The following is a 19,978-nucleotide window of genomic DNA, read 5'->3' on the forward strand; positions in this document are numbered from 1 at the left end:
GGGCCCGGCCGGCGCCGCGGCCCCGCTGCGCTGCGGGGCGGGCGGCGCAGCGCAGGGGCCGGGCCGGGCCGGGCCACCCGCGACCTCCACACCGGGACCTCCACCGGCCAGTGACGGGCTGAGGGATCCCGGAGGTGGCTGACAGCCGCCGCGATCGGCTAAAATACGCGTCCCGGCTCTTTATCAGTAGGGTATAATGGGTACCGTGCATTAAATATAACTTATTGAGGGTGTTTTTATTCACTATGTGCAGTTTTCGGCTCCTCAGTTCAAGAAAGAGAAGGAGCTACTGGAGAGGGTCCAGCAGAGGGCCACAAAGATGCTGAAGGTCTGGAGCATCTCTCTTATCAGTAGAGACTGTGGGAGCTGGGCGTCTTTAGTCTGGAGAAGACTTGAGAGCAAATTCATTAATGCATACAACTATTTTAAAGGCAGGGTACCAAGAGGATGGTGTGAGACTCTTTTCGGTGGTGCCCAGAGACAGGATGAGGAGCAATGATCACAAACTAAAACACAAGAAGCTTCACCTCAGCGTTAGAAAGAACTTCACACTGAAGGTGGCAGAGCACTGGAACAGGCTGCCCAGGGAGGTCGTGGAGTGTCCTTCTCTGGAGACATTCCAAACCCACCTGGATTCCTGTGTAACCTGCTCTAGGCCCTTGTTGGGAGTTGGACTAGATGATCTCCAGAAGTCCCTTCCAACCCTAATGATTCTTTGGGGTTTTTTTACTGCACTACATTGCTCTCTGCACTGACTGTATGGATTGCTGTTTAAACCTGTTTCTCACCCACCCCCTTGATGTTCTCTTAGCAAGAGAAAACCATGTTGAAAAGCAGACCATCTCCTTGGTATTTTTTATTATATGTGTATGAAAGATGCTGAATTGGCAGGGTAGGTGGCAAATCATCATCATGCCCCTCTGCAGCCAGTCTGCCACCTCTGAGGCATGAGGGCATTTGGGCCGCAGCGGCTGGAACATCTTCCCAGTGATGCTAGGGGACCAGCCTGCCTTGGCCAGGTCCTTGTGCTGGGAGGTCGCTTTGTTGCAGAAGGGATCCTTGGCACTGTGTCCTACTTGGCAGCTCCCTGGAGCATGCTGCCACGCTGGCCCTCTGGGCTGTTGGGGTGTGCAGTGCATTGAGGCAAAGATGTGTAAACCTGGCTAGTTAAGGTAGGTCAGCAAACTGCTGAGGAGTTCAGCGAAGTGCAATAAGAGGCTGACTTGGTGCTTTCATTACTTGAAGTGCTTTCTAGAAAACTGTCCTATTTGTTGATTACTCTTAATGGGCCCTGGGAGGTGACTGGTGTTCTTGGAGGTTTTTTGTGCATCTGTGTTCAGAGGGGTAGCACTTCAGTGATGCTGCTGTGGCTAGTGAGACTTCAGGGTGAATAGGGAAGGACACTGATAGGTTTTATATTCTTCCTTTAGTAATGCTGTGGTCTGGACAAGTTGATTAGCTCCTTAGTATTTAACTGCCTCTTTCTTAAGTAAAAAAGTAGTAAGCTGTCCCCATCTCGAGGATCGTTGTGCAGCTTACTTTATTGTCTGCCATGTGCTGAGAGATGTTCCAGGTCAGTCTGAGAAACAAAACATACTCAGTTTGTAAGACATCGGACCAAAAAGCGTGGCCTTAAAGTGCAAAAGAGGATTGATTTGAACAATGAAGTTGGGCTGAAGCAGGATGGAATAGTGTTTCTGGTTCTCTCTAGTGAGAAAGGTTCCTACTCAGAGGGAATGGGTTGGTGGCACTGCAACCAGTCACAGACATTTCTGCTCAAGGCCCACTGGAGGCTGGTTTCTGAATTTGCTTTGTTGGAAGTAAATACGAACTACAGTGCATAAACCGTTGGTATTTCCATAAACAGTGAGTCAGAACTTACATTTCTGTAACTGGTTTTCTCATAAATAAGCTGCATATCTAAGGAAAAATGAAAAGCAGGAGGCATGTGTGTGTTATGTCAGTGTGCTCAGGGAACTGAAGAACAACAGGCCAGTCTTGAAATGAAACAGAGTGTTCCAAGAAACGGTTTGTGCAGTGAACACCCTCAGGTGTCTCCCTGCTGATGGGTACTGACCATCTGATGTGCTGCAGGTTAGTATTTTCTTTAGCAAAACCAGCACTAGGAAGAAAATGTAATTTGGAAACAAATGTGTTTCCAGCTTTGTGATTTAGCAATTGAGAAGGAAAATCTGTTTCTGGGACATTTTCTGGTGATCTTTGAATACATCTATAAATATAGCTTACCGGTCTGGAAGAGGACACTTTGGTAATGTTTTAGTGCTGGGCACTTTTCTGGTGACATCTGACAAATTGTGGGAGTGAAAGTGAGAATTTACTTGAAGTTTGAATTTTACAGTGTTTACTTTAAAATCGAACAGCTATTCTAGAATAATGATGTAACTGCCGCTGAATAACCCTGTATAAAAAATCAAGTTATGGGATTAAACTTAAAACATTAAGGGATGAGATAGAAAAGAAAGAAAACAAAGTTTCTATCTGCAGCAACCCCCAAATTGCTGGGAAGAGAGAAAAAGAGCAAGATGAGTGAATAAGGGATAAACCACCTGAAATGAAGCCCAAAAAATCATGTATTCTTTCAGTTCATAGCATACAGTTGCTTCTGCCTTGATTTCTTAAATGGGTTGTTTCTGGCAGAATACCATCCCTGCTGTAATGATGGTTAAGTAGTGTTCCTGATCATCAGTGCAAAAACATCAGGTATTCTAAGATGGACTTCTTTTTAGAAGTGGATTGATCAGGTGCAAATAACAACTTCCTTACACTTACCCTACTCCGCAGAAGAAAAAAGAGCCCATCCGTTAGATTTTACATTCCCTTAGTCTTTATGCATGCAATGATATTCAGTACTTATACTTTCAGGTTGACAAGAACACTATTCAATTTAAAACTCCCACCAAACTGTTGTTGGCCTTCTTGGGGAGAAAATGTTATCTGCTAGTGGCACAGTGCAGAAGATGCAGGACCTCTTTCCTTTGACACTTGGTGAGCAAGCAATCATTGCTGCCTAGTACTTTGTTAAGCTTCTTAATAATCACTCTGCCACGGATGTTAACACAGCAAATTTGCAGCTGATGATTCATGGTGCCTTTTGTCAGTTCTCAGGGAGCAAAGTTGTGTGAGGGCACAGACTCTCAGTTGCCTTTTTTCTGGCTGGTGGTTTTATTTCTGGGCACGGTTTTGTGTGTCTCTGTGCGTGCCTGCAGCTGAAACTGTGCTGAGCAGTGTGTTTTCTGTATTCCAGGAGTTGCACAACCTGAATGCACACAGCACTGAAGCCCAGTGTTTATACGTTTTTCTTCTAGCTCTGTGAGACACTCACGTAGTGCTTGTCTTGCATACATACGTAGTCAAAGTATGAGGGGGGATACTAGGAGAAATTACTAGAGTTCAGCAGTTTTACGTTAGGAAGATTTTATGAAGGAACTCCAAATACAAATGATTCAGAGGAAGCTACATCCAGCCATGTTAGCAGGGCTGTTGTAGATGTCCCTTTCTTTACGTAGGCTGAGAAATGATGAGTTTTAACAGTATTTTTGAAAACAGGAGATTTGTCTCTTTTAATTATTGAAGTCACTAGTGGGTGGTTTGTGTGGAAGACTGACCCATGTACCTACCAGAAGGTGTCGCACTGATAACTGCTAGAATGTCAAAGCGGAACTTTTTAATTCTTTTTAGAATATCTGTGAAACAGCCCGTTAAATTTTTAGAAGATCATTAGATTACAAGATGAGCACCAGAAAGGTAGTGAATGGCTGGATTAAATCTCCCAGTTTGGGAACTGGCCACAGTTTCTTTGTTGGAATTCTTGTTTTAAGTAGTTGAACTTTGTAGCAGTGATCGAATTATATAAAGGGCTAGTCACACCAAATATATATGTAACTGTGTCCTTCTTTTTCTTATGAAATAAACCCCTGTCTTGGGGTTCCGGAGCTTGGTTTGCAGCAGTGGTAAATTTCTGCTGCTGGTGTTAATGGAGCTGTGCTTTGGGCATATAAAATGCAAAACCATTTAGAGTAGAACAGTTACTCCAACTTTGAAACATCTGGAATTGGGTACTCAAAATTAGTGACTTTTATTTAAAGTCTTAAGCTTTGGTATCATAGCTACAAATTTATGTACATTGGTATTTTTTACTACCAGCACATCTTGAAAATACATTAAGATTAATAAAGCATTTACATTTTGTAGACAGGCCTTTGAGAAAATTTCAAGAGGCAATTAAATTTGTCTGCAGAGCAGTTTTTTCATTGTTCAAACTAGGAGCAGTAGACTAAGTTCTTGGTCAATATGTAGAGCAATGGGAAGAGAGCAGAAAGTTGAATAGCAGCTGTTTAAGTGTATGTTGTCCATTCGTTGCACTGAATAATGTAAACAGCTTATAAAAATTGTGCCTCTGAAGACTGTGAGATACACGAGGTGCTGATTAAACATTGTACAGATGGCATCAGTTTTGTCACTGTCTAGATTCTTAAGGTTCTCTTGCAGTCCTTGGAAGCAGTGTGTATGTATGCAGCAAAAATAGCAGGTTAAGATAGCATGTGCATACCTGCTGATACAAGTGATTGAAGAGCCTGTTTCTTTGGAGAGAACTGAACTGTGCGCTTTTTATGTATTTGCATGTTTTCTGTTTGATAAGAAAAGATTTTAACAGACTGTTGCAGAAGACCATATGAAAGATAAATGTTGCTAAGGGTATCAGTAGAAACACTGTTTAGTGGGGTACATCACTGTCAAGGAGAAGGAGCAGTGTTCATATCTAATGGCTATAAGAGTATTTTTTTAAATCTCCATATTTTCATTTTGTCCTTTCAATTTTACTTAAGTAGAAAAATGAAAAAAAAAACCAAAACATACTACTAAGCAAATGGATTTGTGGTTGTCTCTCAAACATACATGCTTACAAAAACCATTAATTTAATAGATTGTTGGAAAAACTGAAATAAATCATTATCTTCCTATAGTGGAAATTAGTTTACCTTATTCATTAGTTCTAATTTGGGATGCAGAAGTCTTTGCCACGTATCCTTCTCTTTATTATTCTTCTCTTTTAACTTTTTTAATACATATAATCCCTTGTAATCATTGTATCTAAGTGTCCTGAGTAGCTACAAAGTCGGACTCCTCTTTGCTTTCTCTCCTTTTAGCTAATGTTCTTTGAACTTGACCTGCCTTTCAGCATCAAAGAGCTGAGGGTGTGGAAGGCAGGAGTAGCTCAAGTTTGCTTATTTTATCTTAACTCTTTGCATCAGGTGCATAAAAGTCACCATGGAGAGAGATAAGGCATGAAGCAGAGTTTCCTCTTCCTGGTGCTCTGCTTTGCTCTGAGAGTTGAGCTGTGACAGCCCTCAGACACACTGTACAGATAGCTGAGTGTCCGTGGGACATCCCTGTGAGCTGTGCTAGTGTCCTGGTGCCTGTGGAACTGTTTGTGGTGCTCAGGGTGACACTGAGTGAGCCCTTGTACACTCTGAGGTGGATTCATGTGAGGACAATGATGGCCTGAAGTACTGCAGCTCTCCTTTGGCCACTTTGTGAAATTACAACCCTGTTGATTTGTATCCCAGTACTCCTGAAGCCAAACAAAAGCTTCAATACTTTGTGTCAACAAAAGGGATGGTAAACTTAGCATGTCCTTGGCTCGAGAGGCTTGCCCCGCTGCAGGGTGTTGCTGTCTGCCTTCCCTACTTTTTCCTACCTTCCCAAAAGAGCACCGCAAGCTTCTTCATGCAGTTGAACAGCACATGGTCCAGATACTGAACACGGTCTTGGCAACCCATGTGAATATACCCTCCTGTCCAGGAATGGCCTGCTGGCCTTCAGCAAAGTGACTCCTCCATGTGGTTTGCAGCACTACCTGCAGGTGCTGAACTTTAGAATTAGTGATGGAATATCTGGCTCTTGAAGAGTGGAACCTTCTCCCTTCAGAATGACATTACATGGCATTTTTCCAAGGGAGTGGCTTAACTGTCTTTTCCTGCAGCATGCAAGTTGCTGATACTTGTTCTCTTGACAGGCTGCTGATACGCTTGCTGTGAGACAGAAGAGAAGGATCTATGATATCACCAATGTTTTGGAGGGGATTGATCTCATTGAGAAGAAGTCAAAAAACAGCATTCAGTGGAAGTAAGCCATGTCAATTCTGCAAAATTTTCATATGCTCAAGAGCAACAAAAATTGCCTCTTTCCACTTCTGACTAAATATGACACCACAAATGCTCATTTCCTTCATATTGAATGTTAGTAGATTTTAAAAATGTTGAAAATAGACTTAAGAAATTATCATTGCCTGTTTGCTTTAGATTTTTACTTGTGGTTTCATGAACCCTTTTACCTTTTTAAGAGGAGTAGGTGCTGGCTGCAATACAAAAGAAGTCATAGACAGGCTGAGGTATTTGGAAGCTGAAATTGAAGATCTAGAGCTAAAAGAGAAAGAATTGGATCAGCAGAAACTGTGGCTTCAGCAAAGTATCAAGAATGTCATGGATGATTCTACAAACCACCAATATCCTTTTAAAGTAATTGTGTGCCTCTTAGAACTAGAATTAAAACAACAGCTAAGGTGTAGGTAATTGATAAAGCATAATGTAGTCTCTTTTATCCAGAAGAAAGGTAAGGCAAATATTTTTTCAAGTTTTTCTCAAAGAAAGAAGATACAAATTTTATTTACATGGCTTTTTAAATTCTGTGACTGTGATTGGTAACATGAAAATAAGTTAGCGTATACATATGTATTTTTAAGTCTGTAGTATAATCCTGGTGTCTTACTTTAAGAATTGGACTCACTGACTTAAGAATTGGACTCGATGATCCTTGAGGGTCCCTTCCAACTCAGAGTATTCTGTGGTAGTCTATACTGCTTTCCAGCACTTGAATTTATACCTTGTTACCGCTGCTTTACATGAATCTGCTCTGTGTTGCTTTGTTCTCCTCCAAAGATTATCACCCAAAGATAAATTGAGTTGACAGTGTCCTGAAACTTGTTGGGCTTGAAACTGGGGAAAAAAATCCTGTGTTTAGATAACCCATGAACAGAGAGTTCTAGCTGCATAAGCATGTGCTTAGCTATCTTGCAAGATACTGAGCAAAACAGACAGCTGAGACTGGGAGCAGGAAGGTGCCCTTCTTATAGAAACTACAGCACCAGTGATAAGTATTTAAACATTACGGGACTTGCTATACAGAAACTGGTTGTGTAAAATGGATTTTGTAGTAAGGAGATTGAGGTTAGATGTTAGGAGAAACTTTGCTTTGGGAGAGCTAGCACTGGAATTGACCTCCCAGGGAGGTAGTGAACTACCTATCACTGGAGGTTTTCCAGAAGAGGGGAGGCAGACATCTGTCTGGAATGTCTGAACAGTGGATCCTACCTTGAGGCAGAGGAATGGGATGGGAGATGAACTCTGAAGTTCCCTCTAGCAGTCGTTTTATGTGATTATGGGAAGTCTTGATACATACTTGAATTCTGTAGTGTCAGTGAGATAAGTGGTGTTCTTCAAAACAAGATTTTACATGTTCTTCCTGTTAGGATCTCTTCTCAAGCAAGCTACACAACTTTTTTTCTTTTTGTATTTTCTTTGCAAGTACAGGTTTTTTTGTTTAAAAGACAGAACTCTTCTATTTTTAACTATTCATTCTGAAAGACAAAAATTATGCTTTGATTACACCTCTGAGTAACAATAGTAACTTTATAGTTTAGACTCAGTTTGGACAAACTACTTTTAAGGGGCAAGAGTTCTACATTGCTTCAAGAAAAATGTTCCTTGACATACATTACATTTTCATATGTCACCCATGAAGATATCTGCAACTGCTTCAATGGTAAGTTGCTGCTGTTAGGCTGTATTTCTAAAGCAAGGGATTTCCTGATCTTCCTCTTGAAAAATGACTTGCTTTTTCCTTGCAAGTATTTTGAATTTAGAAGTACTCAATACTGATGTCTCATAATGTTCATGCCTACCAAGTTCCAGCATTTTCTAGTTGTAGTTACAGACTGTACTGAATAGAAGCTCAGCTGGAATCCTGGTTTTGGATGCCTTTTTTGGTATTCATACTTTGCAGCAGCTTGCCTCAGGCCATTAATGGAACCAGAGACAGGACATGTGGGTCCAACCCACCAAATGAACCAGACAGATCCAAATTTCATACAGTTTCTCTGGTGGCAGTTGTGGTCAGAGTTCCTGATGATGCTGTATAAATGGAGGCAGACAAAGTTCAATGATGGAGCTGCTAAATCAAAAGGATTCCTGTACAGGTTTGAAGAAACTGCCAAGAATTTCTGGCAGAGGTTACTACCCTTGACATTCTTTCCCGATCCCAGGGCACCCAAGGGAAGATTGTTGTTCAGCCTCCAGCTAGGCTTAGAACCATCTCAAGGAAGGCTGTTTTTTAATAAAAATGCAAGATTAGAAAACTACTGCAATGTTTAACAAAAAGGAGCTGTAACTAAAAAGAATTAGCCATTACAAAACATGGAGGCACCTGGCATGGCACTCAGATAGTACTTCACCTAAGTGTCTTTTAGGAGGCAGAGAAAGAAAAGTGTTATTCCGAATCAGTTATGGACAAAGGGAAAAGGCAAGTGACCTGCAGTGTTGTGCCAGTTCTGTGGAAGTAATTGTGATCCCCTGACTTCAACCAACACATTTTAATGTGCATAGTAAGCCACAGGTGAGTTTGATAGCCAGCTCTTAATATCCCAGTTGTGCTTTGGAAGCCATGAGCTTAGATACTTGGAAGTGCTGGCTTTGAAGATGATCATTAATACCTTTTCTTCCTTCTATTAAATCTTTGTAGTACCATCATTTGTCAACGTCATAAAGTGAGCTAGACCAGAGAACTGATTTAGCTAAAGTAAGTCATATGAGAAGCAGCTGAGGGAGCTGGGCTTTAGCCTGGAGAAAAGGAGGCTCAGGGGAGACCTTATCACTCCTGAAAGGTGGAGGTCGGCCTTTTCTCCCAGGCAACAAGTGACAGAATGAAAGGACGTAGCCTCAAGCTGTATTAGGGGGGGTTCAGGTTGGACATCGGGCAGAATGTCTTCATAGTAGGGTTGTTAAGCATTGGAGTAGACTGCCCAGGGATGGTAGAGTCACCATCCCTAGAAGTGTTCAAAAAATGACTGGACGTGGCACTTTGTCTAGTTGACAAGAGGATGAATCAGTCACAGGTTGGACTCGATCTTGGAGGTCTTTTCCAACCTAAATGATTCTTTGATTCTGTGAAAAAATTATTTAAATATTTTCACCTTATGTTACATATAAAAGTAAAAGATAAACAGGTAAAGGAAATGGTAAATCTTGTACTGCTGTGAGAAAAGGTTCTTGCAACTATGACCTAAGTATTGGAATTCTGTGATTTATATCATGCAATTTACTTGGATCTTACAGGTACTATGCAAGTCTTAGCACAAGTTTATATATGCTGAATTATGTATTTTAAGTGGTCTTAGAATATTACCATCTCTCATTTGAGGGGGTACCATGCAAGACTTAGGAAAACTATGCACACTTTACACTTACTTAAAAATTGCTTTTTAACCAGGAGATACACTCCTAGCAATTCAAGCACCTTGTGGTACACAGTTAGAAGTACCTACACCAGAAATGGTATGTACTGGTTTCTTGTTTACCTAAGTGTTCTAGAGGAACAGTGGAAAAGAAGAGCTATCTTAGAGTGGAGGATTTATCTCTGTCCATGTGCAAGAGGAGGGGGCAAATGATTAGGATTGTTTCAGTTGAGAAGGGAGAGGCCAGATGGGAAAAAGTGAGTTTTGTACACCTATATGGTAACTGTCTTCTATTAAAACCAAGATACATTAGTGGGTTTTTTTACCATTTCTTCTTTTTTTTTTAAATGTTGCAACTTTCCAAATTGTGCATAATTGTCATGAATTCCCTTGAGAATTCATTGATAGAGGCTTTTATCTGTCAAGTTTCTCCTTTACATTGTTAAAACGGATCTTTTACAAAAAAGCCTTTTAGATTTAGTGGTAGGTTTAGTTTAGATTTAGTCTCATGGTAGTAGACTGGATAGAGAAACAGACTGCAGTCTCGCTTTAGCCAAAAGACTTAAATGGGTAAGATTAAAGTAGGAGGACAAATTATTTACGTCTGTCCATCTTTATTTTTTTTTGTTGTTGCAGTGCTCAGTTTTAAATAGTGTTTACATAGTTGGGAGAGATCATTGTATGAAGCATGATAGCCACTGTGCTTGTAGAAGGCTGAAATTCACCTGAGAAGTTTCACAAGCTATTGTTAGTGAGGCTAAGCACAGTCTAATATAGTAAAAGCATCCCAAGCTAGAGCCATGAAGCTGATCAGTGGTACTGTCTTTGTCCGTCTCTGCCGAAATCAGTTCAGGCAATGGTAAGGTTCTCTGCAGGACCCAAGTTAGCAGCTGTGATGTTGGGCTTTTTTTTTTTTTTTTTTGGGTCAAGGACCAAAACAGCTGAACTTAGTCTTCATCACCTTGTACAGTGTCGAGTTCTCAAGGAGCAGTAACTTTCATCATACACCACCTTTACAGGGACAGAATGGACAGAAGAAATACCAGATCAATCTTAAAAGTAGTTCAGGACCTATCCATGTGCTGCTTATAAATAAAGAATCAAGCTCCTCCAAGCCCACGGTGTTTCCGGTTCCTCCGCCCGATGACCTTGCACAGCCCCCATCTCAACCTGCAGCTCCAGCGACTCCACTTAAACCCACTACAGCTCCCCCAAATCCACCAGAACATGACCTGAACCAAGGACAAGAGTTACCACAAACACCAGCTGCGGACACACGATCAGGTGGATCCAGGGTTTTTCCTACCTCCAATGGGGTGGGGAGGAAGGCAGCTAGAGGGAAAGAAGAAACTGTTAGGAAAGGTGATAGACAAAGAAAAGTTCAAGAATTTGCACAGCATAGCAGCTGTCTGTTGACAAACTTCTCCAAGGGCTTACTAACAGCTCTCAGGAGGTTACAGAGACCCCTCTTCCTCTTCTGTCCGTTGAAACACATTCTTCCCTCATAGCTCATCATCTTATACTGAACAGGTTTTGGATGTAATCCTGTTGCTTATTCTGAGGTACTTCTCCAGAATGCAGTATGGAGCAAAACTGCAAACCTCTGATGGAGGATATTATTTGAAACATGTACCTTTTAATGAGACTGATAATACAGGCATCAGTTCCAGCTTTTGTGCCACAATGTCATTTACCTTCTTCCACACAGAGTGAGAGACAGCCTGAATATCAGGTATTTTTTTCATAGTAATGGTAGGGTAATAGGAAAAGATGTAAGAAAATGCTGTGAGTGGTACAACTGCATTTCTGAGGGTCCTGATTAACCTTTATTAACCTTTAATTAATTAACTAATTAAGTTGTGCCTGTGGAAGGGGGGAGACTCCTCGCACCTGATCCCAGACACTGGCCATGTTCCCAAAGACAAAACTGGGTGCAGACGCTTTGTGTTCCATGTCTCCATAACATGCCTTTCTGTCCGCAGATGGCAGCGTGGAGCGGGACAGCGCGGCCCCTGCAGCCCCCTACTCCAGCCTTCCAGAGCTGGCGCTGTACCCCAGCCTTTCAGGAGATGGTGCCCAAGCCTCAGCCATCTCCAGTGACTACCAGGGCTTGCTGCCTCTGGATGTCAGCTGTATTCTCAAGCCAAACTCATTTGACATTGCAAAGATGGAGGAGCCCACAGGTAGGGAGCAGTAGTTCCTGTTTGAATGTTTATACTGGTTTCCTGAGCCCTTCTTTGCGACCAAGTTACCAATGAGTTACAGACAAAATGACAGGCCTCTGTTTATCTCCTGGTGAAGCCACTGAGCCAGCTCTCAGTAGCAAACTCACTTTGAGCAAATGAGTTTCTCTGCCACCAAGTAAGCTTCATGTTGTATATGGCTCTAGGGTTATAAGAGATCAGTGGAAGAAGTGTAGTGTGTGGGGAGGGAACTGAGGGATACAAAGATAAATATATTTTACATGTACATGGCATGCTATGTCTGCAGCTCCTACACTGCATGAGCCACACTGTTCTTTGCAGTTCAGTATTTTAATGCAGATAATACGTGTTGACTTTTATAAACACGTATTAAAAAAACCCCACATATATAAAGCATGTGCTCCTGTCTTTCACAGGAAATATTAGTGGGGATATTATTGATGAACTCATGTCTTCTGACGGTAAGTATTTAGCATCTTTTCTAATAATCACAAGTAGCAGCATGGTTTTTGTGTGAACAGCACTTAGGAGGCATATGTTAAATCTGATGACAAGACTCAGTATGAAACTACTTCTTTTCCCTGTATTGCCTCCTCTGTCATTCTTGTCTTTGCTCCCCTTTCTATTCCCTGCAACAGTTTAACCATCAAAATATGAAAACCTTAATCCAACAAGCACTTACATGCATGAATAACCCACCAGTCCTTAATTCAGGGACAAAGAACGAACAGGCTGATGACTAGTGTGCTGCCTTAAAAAAAAAACAACTTAAAAAAAAAAATCTGTTTCCATTCTTTTCTGCCTCAGGCTTCCTGCAGGTGCTTTAAATATTTCAGACCATAGTTACATGCCTGTGTGCAGAGTGATCCGTGCCTTGCTGCAGTACACTAATAGAACAAACGTTACCCATTTCTGCTGTTGCACCTCAGTGGCCATAAGAGTGCAGCACTGAACCACAGCTGCTAAGTTCATGTGCTGCTGCCTCTCTGCTCAGTCTCTCTGAGGTGTGCCAGGCAAAGAGGTGAGCTCAGCTGGTGTTGTTCCTTTTGCCCTGCGCTCTGTAAGCAGCCTGTGCTAATATCTGCCCTCCAAGCAGACAACCTCAGGCTCCTGCAGAAAGAGATGTGTAATTATGAGGTACAAGATGGGATTCCATCTTGTATTGTGTTGTGGATTGAATGTGCCAATATATGGTCAAAATGGAAAGAGTCTCCGCTTCTAGGGCAGGTACAGCATGCCCAGCTCATCTACACTATGTTAGAGTTCCTACGGTGCCGCATGAGGGCTGAGGCTTCTCTTCTTGCATTCCCCCCACAAAGACAGCTTCAAGTCCATGCTTGAAATGCAGTGCACAGAAAAACTGCTAGCCTTCATTTCCCTTCTGTAAAATAGGGATAATAGTAACTTCCTGACTTATTTGAAGGCAGATATGCAATATTGTAACAAGAAAAAGGAACATAAATATAAATTATGGCTTTCTCATGAAAGTTTTCAAAAGCTGCTCAGGAGCTCTTTTGCTGCAGGAGAAATTAAACCCATATTCCACAGCTGTCGCTCCATTCCAGCAAATTCAGTTAAAATACCAAGCAAAAAATGGTAGATAGGTAACTTACTGCCTTAGTTTGAATGCAGTACAGATATTCACAGTATGCATCCTAGCGTGCTTTTCAGATTATCAAGACTATTTTAATTATGAAGACTAACCTTTGTACTGGTGATGACAAACATACTGAATGATGAGATAGGGCTGATATTCCAAAAGTGTTTTAATTTAAACTAAACTGTTCCTGCTTTACAGTTTTTCCTCTCTTACGACTCTCTCCTACTCCCGGAGATGACTACAACTTTAACCTGGATGATAATGAAGGAGTCTGTGATCTCTTTGATGTGCAGATACTAAATTATTAGATATCGTGTCAACCAGACTACTTATCTACCTCTAACTATAACATTCTAGACTTCTTCATAACCTAAGTATTTGAATAATGAATGTATAACTTCTTAGTTCACTGACTCTGGGAGTATATTTCCTTTTGCTTCCTTTAACTACTTCACAAAACAAATTCAAGAACAAGAAAAAAGGGCTCTTATCAAAAATTCTGGCACTTTTTCACCCAAGTGTTCTCTGTGTAATCCAATTATTTGAAGCTTTCTTTAGTAAGAAAAACAAAAATACTTTTTAGCCTTTGATCATTTTCTAAAAAATGATTAGGCTTCTTGCTCACAGTCAACAGCGTTTTCTTTGAAGCTTTACTGCCAAGAAGCTTTGTATATTCTTTTTTAACCTTTCAAACAGTTTTGAAGCTTTCACTGCCAAGTTGAAAAGTGAAGGGTATCAACTTGAGTTATGCTAAATTGTTTCAGTGAACCAATTTTGTGAAGTGCCTTCTGTTTTAGCACTTTAAGTTTCTCACACTGACTTCTGACATTCCACTTTCCTAGATGACAGGAAAGGTCTGTTTGTAGTTTGTATTAAAGTGTGCCAATACTTGTATATTAACAAGATTTTTTTTTAATAAAATTCTTCAAACAAACCCATCAGTATTTGTGATCTTTCATTTCTTGCAATCCCTTCATTGTCCATTTTACATTACAACTGAGATAACAGGTTTGTAGCAGCATCCACATTTGCTGGTTCCTCTTCCACATTTCTGGAAACCTGAAAAAAAAAGTTTCAGTTTAAAGTAGAAAGCAATTTCTTTTTACTCTGCTTGAAAAAAACCCAAACTAATAAATACCAATTGTCTAGAAGATTAGTTTGTCTTTTATATATTTATTTTAGGCTAATTTTGCAGTCATACTTCAATAATTTGGGGGGATTACAGGATTCACTTAACTTGACAGATAAGCTGACAACACTTTATGCAGGAGAAATACAAAGTGTTATGCCAGTAACAACATACATGGCACAGAGACAGGCTCACCTTTTAGTTCAGAATTGCTCTTTACATTTTTACAACTTTGGAGAAAATACTATTACAGCCTGGGTCATCAAACTAGGCATTGTCATGTACAGCCCTACTAGCACAGCAGCAACAGTAAAGTCTGCATTCTTGGAGGAATAAATAGCAAGCCAGCAGGGACAGGGCCACTGGCACCAACTGCCTTGAAATCCTTGCTCAGCCTCATCCTGTACTGAGAGCACGGTCACTTATGTTTCATTTGTCCCTCAGCCTCTTCTTAACGTATTTGACACTTGTTTTGTCACTCACAGCCATACAGAAATCTGATCACCTCAGGCACAGGAAGTAATACTGAACTCATGTCCACATCTCCAAACAGCTCCTCCTTCTGACAGCCAGCATGGATTCATCTGTACCTCATCCTGGCCTGCTGCTTTCTCTCTCCCCAAAACTGCCCAGAGCATCAGAAGGAGTTAGCATAAAGAGTTTATATGGAGGAACTTGTCAGGAATTAAACTCTGTAAATTAATTCTTGTGTAAGATTGCATGTAGCCCTGTATAAAAAAACTAAACAAAGGAAGGCAAGTGAAACACTGTCTTGAACCCTAAGCACTGCAGGCAAAACCTCTAGTACAGAAATTGCTGTTTTAGGTGTTGGTACTTCTGATGAGGGAACATGAAGGCCTAGGCATCAGGAACAGAGAGAGACAGAGCTGTCTGTTTCAAAGCACTGTCCGGTGCTTCAGGTTGGGAACATCCACGTTCATCCTCTCAGTGTCTATTCATGGGCAGACATAAGTCTGAAATCAAAGAGCTGGGACTAACTTTAAAAAAATAATTTAAAACCAGCTGGAATAATTTAAAACTATGTTTTGGAAGCGTGGTTCAGCTTGGCTGCCCACCCTCTTCTCTCTCTAGTAGTTATATAGCATTTGAACATGCTAACCAGGTTTCAGCATTACCACACAAATGAAATTAATAAAACTGGGTTTATAGCTTTAAAGCAATTGCACGATTTGCCTCCAGTCTTAGAGCCAGAATATAATGCTTTAAAAACACACATATTCATTTCAGTCTCCTCAGATTTTTACAAAGGGAAATTACCTGTTGAGTCTTCTGAGGTTCTGCTGAGGTGCCTTTCGATAGCTGCTGCACTTTTTTCTGAACTTCAGCAAATGCTTTATTTATTGCACTAACTTTTTCAGCATTTTTAATGTTTATCTGGGAGGGAAAAAAATACACACATTGGTATTTTTAACAAAAATTCCACTTACCTGTGAAATTGCACCATTTTTGTTCAAGTATTATGCAGACAGTATTATATTTCTGTCTTCCAATATTGCTCTTCAGTATGTGTATCTGTTACTTAATTAGGCCACCTAGTCTGTACTAATAAATTTAAAAGGGAGAAAGTAGTTAAACTTAATTCTATTGGAATGGGAGCCCACAATGATCCAGAAACAGAACACAGAGAAAACAAAAGCCAGGCTGTAGACAGGCCCTGCTATATCATATATAAATTGTCTCTGCTGCTATTTCCTGCTCAGTGGGAGGACTCCTCACACTCTACCCTTGGTCCAACGTGAGGTCCCTCCTATGGGAGACAGTCCTTCACGCTCTTGTCCAGTTTGAGTCCTTCCCACAAGCTCCAGTTCTTCACAAACTGCTCCACCATAGGTCCCCTGTGGAGTCCCAAGTCCTGCCAGGAGCCTGCTCCAGCATGGGCTCCTCTCTCCATGGGCCCACAGGCCCTGCTAGGAGCCTGCGACTTCCCACAGGGTCACAGCCTTCTTCAGGCACCCACCTGCTCCAGCATGGGGGCTGCAGATGGATCTCTGCTCCACCATGGACCTCCACGGGCTGCAGGGGCACACCATGGTCTTCCCCACAGGCTGCAGGGGAATCTCTGCTCTGACACCTAAAGCACCTCCTCCCACCCCTTCTTCACTGACCTTGATGTCTGCAGAGCTGTTTCTCTTACAAATTCCCACTCCCCTGTTCTGACTGCTGCTGGTGTTGTGCAGGTGTCCCCCCCATTTCTTAACTACATTATCCCACAGGCACTGCCAGTCCCTGCTGGGCTCAGCCTTGGCCAGCAGTGGGTCTGTCCTGGAGCCGACTGGCATTGGCTCTGTCAGACACAGGGGAAACTTCTGGCAGCTCCTCACAGAAATCACCCCTGTAGCGCCTCAAACCCAATACAATTTGCAAATGATTTTACCATTTTGAATTTCTTCCAGTAGTTTGCCTTTCAACATCACACCTTGCATCCTACTTGTTGGTCTGGCCAACACCTACCAGATTTTGCCACATTTTTTTAAAGAAACTCTATGGTTGTAGCAGACCAGGATGTGTATCTCTGGGCATCTCAGCCTCACTTTTAGCCCAAGTCTGCCTTTATAAGTTATTTAATTAAAGATGCTTGCTTTTAAAGGGGAAGAGCTAAAATATGGACATGTGCTATGCTTTGGAGGCAATTATCCATGGTAGAGGAGCAAGGTGGATGCAAGGGGGCATAAACTCTTTCACCACTGCAGCTGGTCTCACCCCTAGCACCTATTTCTTTCAACGTTTGGAATGGGATCATAGCCAGATAATGGCCTTTTACATTGCAAATGTTCCAGAAGCACACTTATAAGTTTTCAGGCAACCTCAAATTTCAGGATACCTACCGTTGCTAAAGGCTAACCCTGTAATTCACCTCTCAGCATTTTACACAGGCAGAATCAAACCATGCATACTTATTTTGCTTTCAAAGCCTCCATAACTTCAGAGCATGCTTACATTAACAATAATTCCATTTATTCTGAGTGACCAAGAGAACCAGTATTAAGAAAGCAGTAGCAAGAGGCTGATAAAACAGGCCTACTCAGTTATTTAATCCATAATAACTTGGACAATGGCTGTAGAAATACAGACCCAGCCCCAATTGGAGGAGGGACTGTGGGTAACACAATCGACAAAGATCCTGGGCTTCCCATCAAGCCTTGTCACCATCTTCCAGCTCCACAGGGGTCTTAAAAGGATCCAGACAGTTTCAATACCTAATTTCTCAGCTGCTCAGGCAGGACTCCTCCACAGAAAGAGGCTCTATAGCTGGCATAGGTATCTACATCAAAAGTTGTCTGAATAGTTATAATGGGATTTTAGCTATTAAAGAATAAATGCATTTTAACAATTTTTTTCTGAGCGTCTTCCTATACTGCTTAATAATAAGTAAATCCTATTAAGCCCAAAGGCCTCATGCATTAAAGAATACAGCTTCAAACACAGAGAATAAAATTTTACTCCTAATAAGCTCCTGACTTTTCATGAATATGGTTTTAAACCTGTTTCTCCCTTCGTTATACAGAACACTCTAGACTAAGAGGAGATGCGACGCCAACAACATGAAATTGTTATTTCCAAAGTTTGTTAAATTCCTGTCTGTTCACCAGATTAATTTGTCAATTGGCTTTGGCTCGCAGGAGGAAATCAGAAACAGCCTTTTCTTAAGAGCTGTTTAACTCTGTTTGTCCAGCAGACTGCAACTGCATCGAACAGGAACATTAAGCCACTAAACGTTCTGCTTTTATTACTTTTACTATCTGATGCCTTCCTAGAGGGACAGCTGAACCCTCAGAACACACACCTCAGGCTGGAGGCAGGGTTTGAGGAGAAGATACCATACAATGACTCACTGCTACCAATAGGAAAACTCTTGCTTAGATCACCCCCCCATTCCCTCTTCCCCTGCAGTGCTCCCAGCTCTGCGACCCACTCTCTCCCTCCTCTGGGCTGTGCTCCTCTCCAGACATGAAAATGACAGAATAATATTTTTGCTTCTTTACTTTTTCATTGCTTTAGTGTGTTAACTCACAGAAGCATCTGCAGAGCATCTGCAGCCCATCTAAGCTGCAAGAAGTCAAAGAGGAATTAAGAGCAAAATATACAACAGTGTGTGTTCCTAGATCTGTTCACTGCATCTCACCGACAGTTTTACTTGACAGCTGAGGCAAATAAACAGCTACTGGATCAGAAGCAGCTCCATCCTTTCTAGTTCCCCCCCACCAAAATGTTTCTCTTTGCATTCGTTCATAAATAAGCTTGTTCAACTCACCAACCCAGCCCATAAAAATCCAAAATGCATTTTTAATTGCTTTTGCTGCTGATTTAGCAGGTTGAATCACCTAGCAGGTGATGAGTTTCCGAGCCAGCATCAAGGAGAGCTGTGGAAACAGAGCCCAGAGCCTGGGGCTGGGCTTGGGAACATGATGGAAAGGAGCAGGACGTGCTGCTAATACGGCCCAGTGAACGTGAACTCACTGAACTGCTGATGCTCCCTTCAGCATCGCATGTCAGAGATGCCATCAGACACTTCCCAAATGACACCCGTCAGGAAGAACCACTTGAAGTCTTCTCTGGCAGATGATGCAGATCAGTCAGATAAACTCCCTGCTCTTCTCTTTTTGCAGATTATGACATCCACATATAAACCTGATTTAGGGTGAAAACGGTGCGCTTTGCCACTCTGCCCGGACGCACACTGTCCCTAAAACAGCTCGATTTAATCAGTCCCGATTTAATCAATACCGAGAGCTTTCCCCGCCCCGCAGCGAGGCCTAAGAGGAGCAAATCCCGCGGGGCCGAGGCCTCCTGCAGCGGGACTGGGCCCTCCCGGCGGCGGGACGGCACCTCCGCGCCACTCACCTGCTTCAGCGCGGAGGTGACGGGCCTCGCCTTGCCCTTGGCCTTGGCCCTGAGGGCGCCGCTGCGGGCGATGCGGAACACGCTGCCGGCCTTGGCGGCCCCGCCGCGGCTCTTCGCCATGGCGGCGGCTCCGGTGGGCGGGCGGTGACGTCACACCCGGGGCGTGACGCCGGGAAAGCCGCCAATCCCCCCAGCGCTGCCAGCGGGGGGCGCAGCGCCGTGCGCGGCCGCCAGGGGGCGAGCGCCGCCTCGGGCGGGCACCGCGGGAGCGGCGGTGCCGCTTCCCTGTCCTTTCCACTTCCCTGTTCCGTTCCTTCCCCTTCTCTGTCCCTTACCTGCCCCTTCCCCTGCCTTTTCCCGACCCAGCACGGCCCCGTCCTCGGCCCCGGTCCCGGCCCCGCCTGCCGCTCCCGCGCTTTCCCAGCCAGGTTTCCCAGCACAGAAAGGCTGAGAGCCCCGTGCGGCGCGACCGCGGCCGGCTGAGCGCCGAGTCCCGAGCACCGCGTTGCCCAAAGCACGTGCCCGTGGGCAGCACCCGGGGCGATGGTATAAAAGAATAAATGCCCAGTGGGTTGTGGGTACACCCTCCTGCCTCCACGGGCCCCGCTTGGGAAAACGTGGAATCTTTCTATGGCCGGTTCCAAAGGGAATTG

The 19,978-nt window shown here is 42.9% G+C and overlaps 2 protein-coding genes and 1 long non-coding RNA gene across 3 annotated transcripts in view; 1 reads left to right on the forward strand and 2 right to left on the reverse strand.

The window, feature by feature from the left end:
* E2F5 (E2F transcription factor 5) overlaps positions 1–14,267 on the forward strand; it is a 14,923-nt gene extending 656 nt beyond the window's left edge. Inside the window, exons 2-9 of the mRNA XM_027659174.1 lie at positions 6,038–6,147; positions 6,365–6,526; positions 7,799–7,842; positions 9,565–9,629; positions 10,549–10,813; positions 11,512–11,712; positions 12,150–12,194; positions 13,532–14,267. Of these exons, the coding sequence (XP_027514975.1) occupies positions 6,038–6,147; positions 6,365–6,526; positions 7,799–7,842; positions 9,565–9,629; positions 10,549–10,813; positions 11,512–11,712; positions 12,150–12,194; positions 13,532–13,641 (1,002 nt within the window). The 3' untranslated portion in view covers positions 13,642–14,267. The remainder of the gene's footprint in view (positions 1–6,037; positions 6,148–6,364; positions 6,527–7,798; positions 7,843–9,564; positions 9,630–10,548; positions 10,814–11,511; positions 11,713–12,149; positions 12,195–13,531) is intronic.
* LOC113954623 lies at positions 10,753–11,518 on the reverse strand. The gene is made up of 2 exons (XR_003530292.1): positions 10,971–11,518; positions 10,753–10,861 (listed from the first exon to the last, which is right to left on the reverse strand). It is a non-coding gene; the product is annotated as an uncharacterized LOC113954623 (long non-coding RNA).
* On the reverse strand, positions 14,223–19,479 carry CUNH8orf59 (chromosome unknown C8orf59 homolog). The gene is made up of 3 exons (XM_027659175.1): positions 19,326–19,479; positions 15,741–15,857; positions 14,223–14,392 (listed from the first exon to the last, which is right to left on the reverse strand). Exons 1-3 carry the CDS (start codon positions 19,443–19,445, stop codon positions 14,324–14,326), a joined length of 306 nt encoding a protein of 101 aa, XP_027514976.1. The 5' UTR covers positions 19,446–19,479; the 3' UTR covers positions 14,223–14,323.
* Between the last annotated feature and the right edge of the window lie 499 nt (positions 19,480–19,978).

Source organism: Corapipo altera, unplaced genomic scaffold (assembly GCF_003945725.1).
Source record: "Corapipo altera isolate COAL_440 unplaced genomic scaffold, ASM394572v1 52, whole genome shotgun sequence".
NCBI classification, from domain to species: Eukaryota; Metazoa; Chordata; class Aves; order Passeriformes; family Pipridae; genus Corapipo; species Corapipo altera.

What these genes read in the sequence shown, in the direction of transcription:
- CUNH8orf59 (XM_027659175.1), bottom strand. Translation starts at nt 19,445, where the DNA reads ATGGCGAAGAGCCGCGGCGGGGCCGCCAAGGCCGGCAGCGTGTTCCGC. An exon ending in TCACCTCCGCGCTGAAGCAG is followed by an intron (nt 15,858 to 19,325) that starts GTGAGTGGCGCG and finishes TTTCCCTCCCAG; the next exon opens with ATAAACATTAAAAATGCTGA. An exon ending in AACCTCAGAAGACTCAACAG is followed by an intron (nt 14,393 to 15,740) that starts GTAATTTCCCTT and finishes TTTTTTTTTCAG; the next exon opens with GTTTCCAGAAATGTGGAAGA.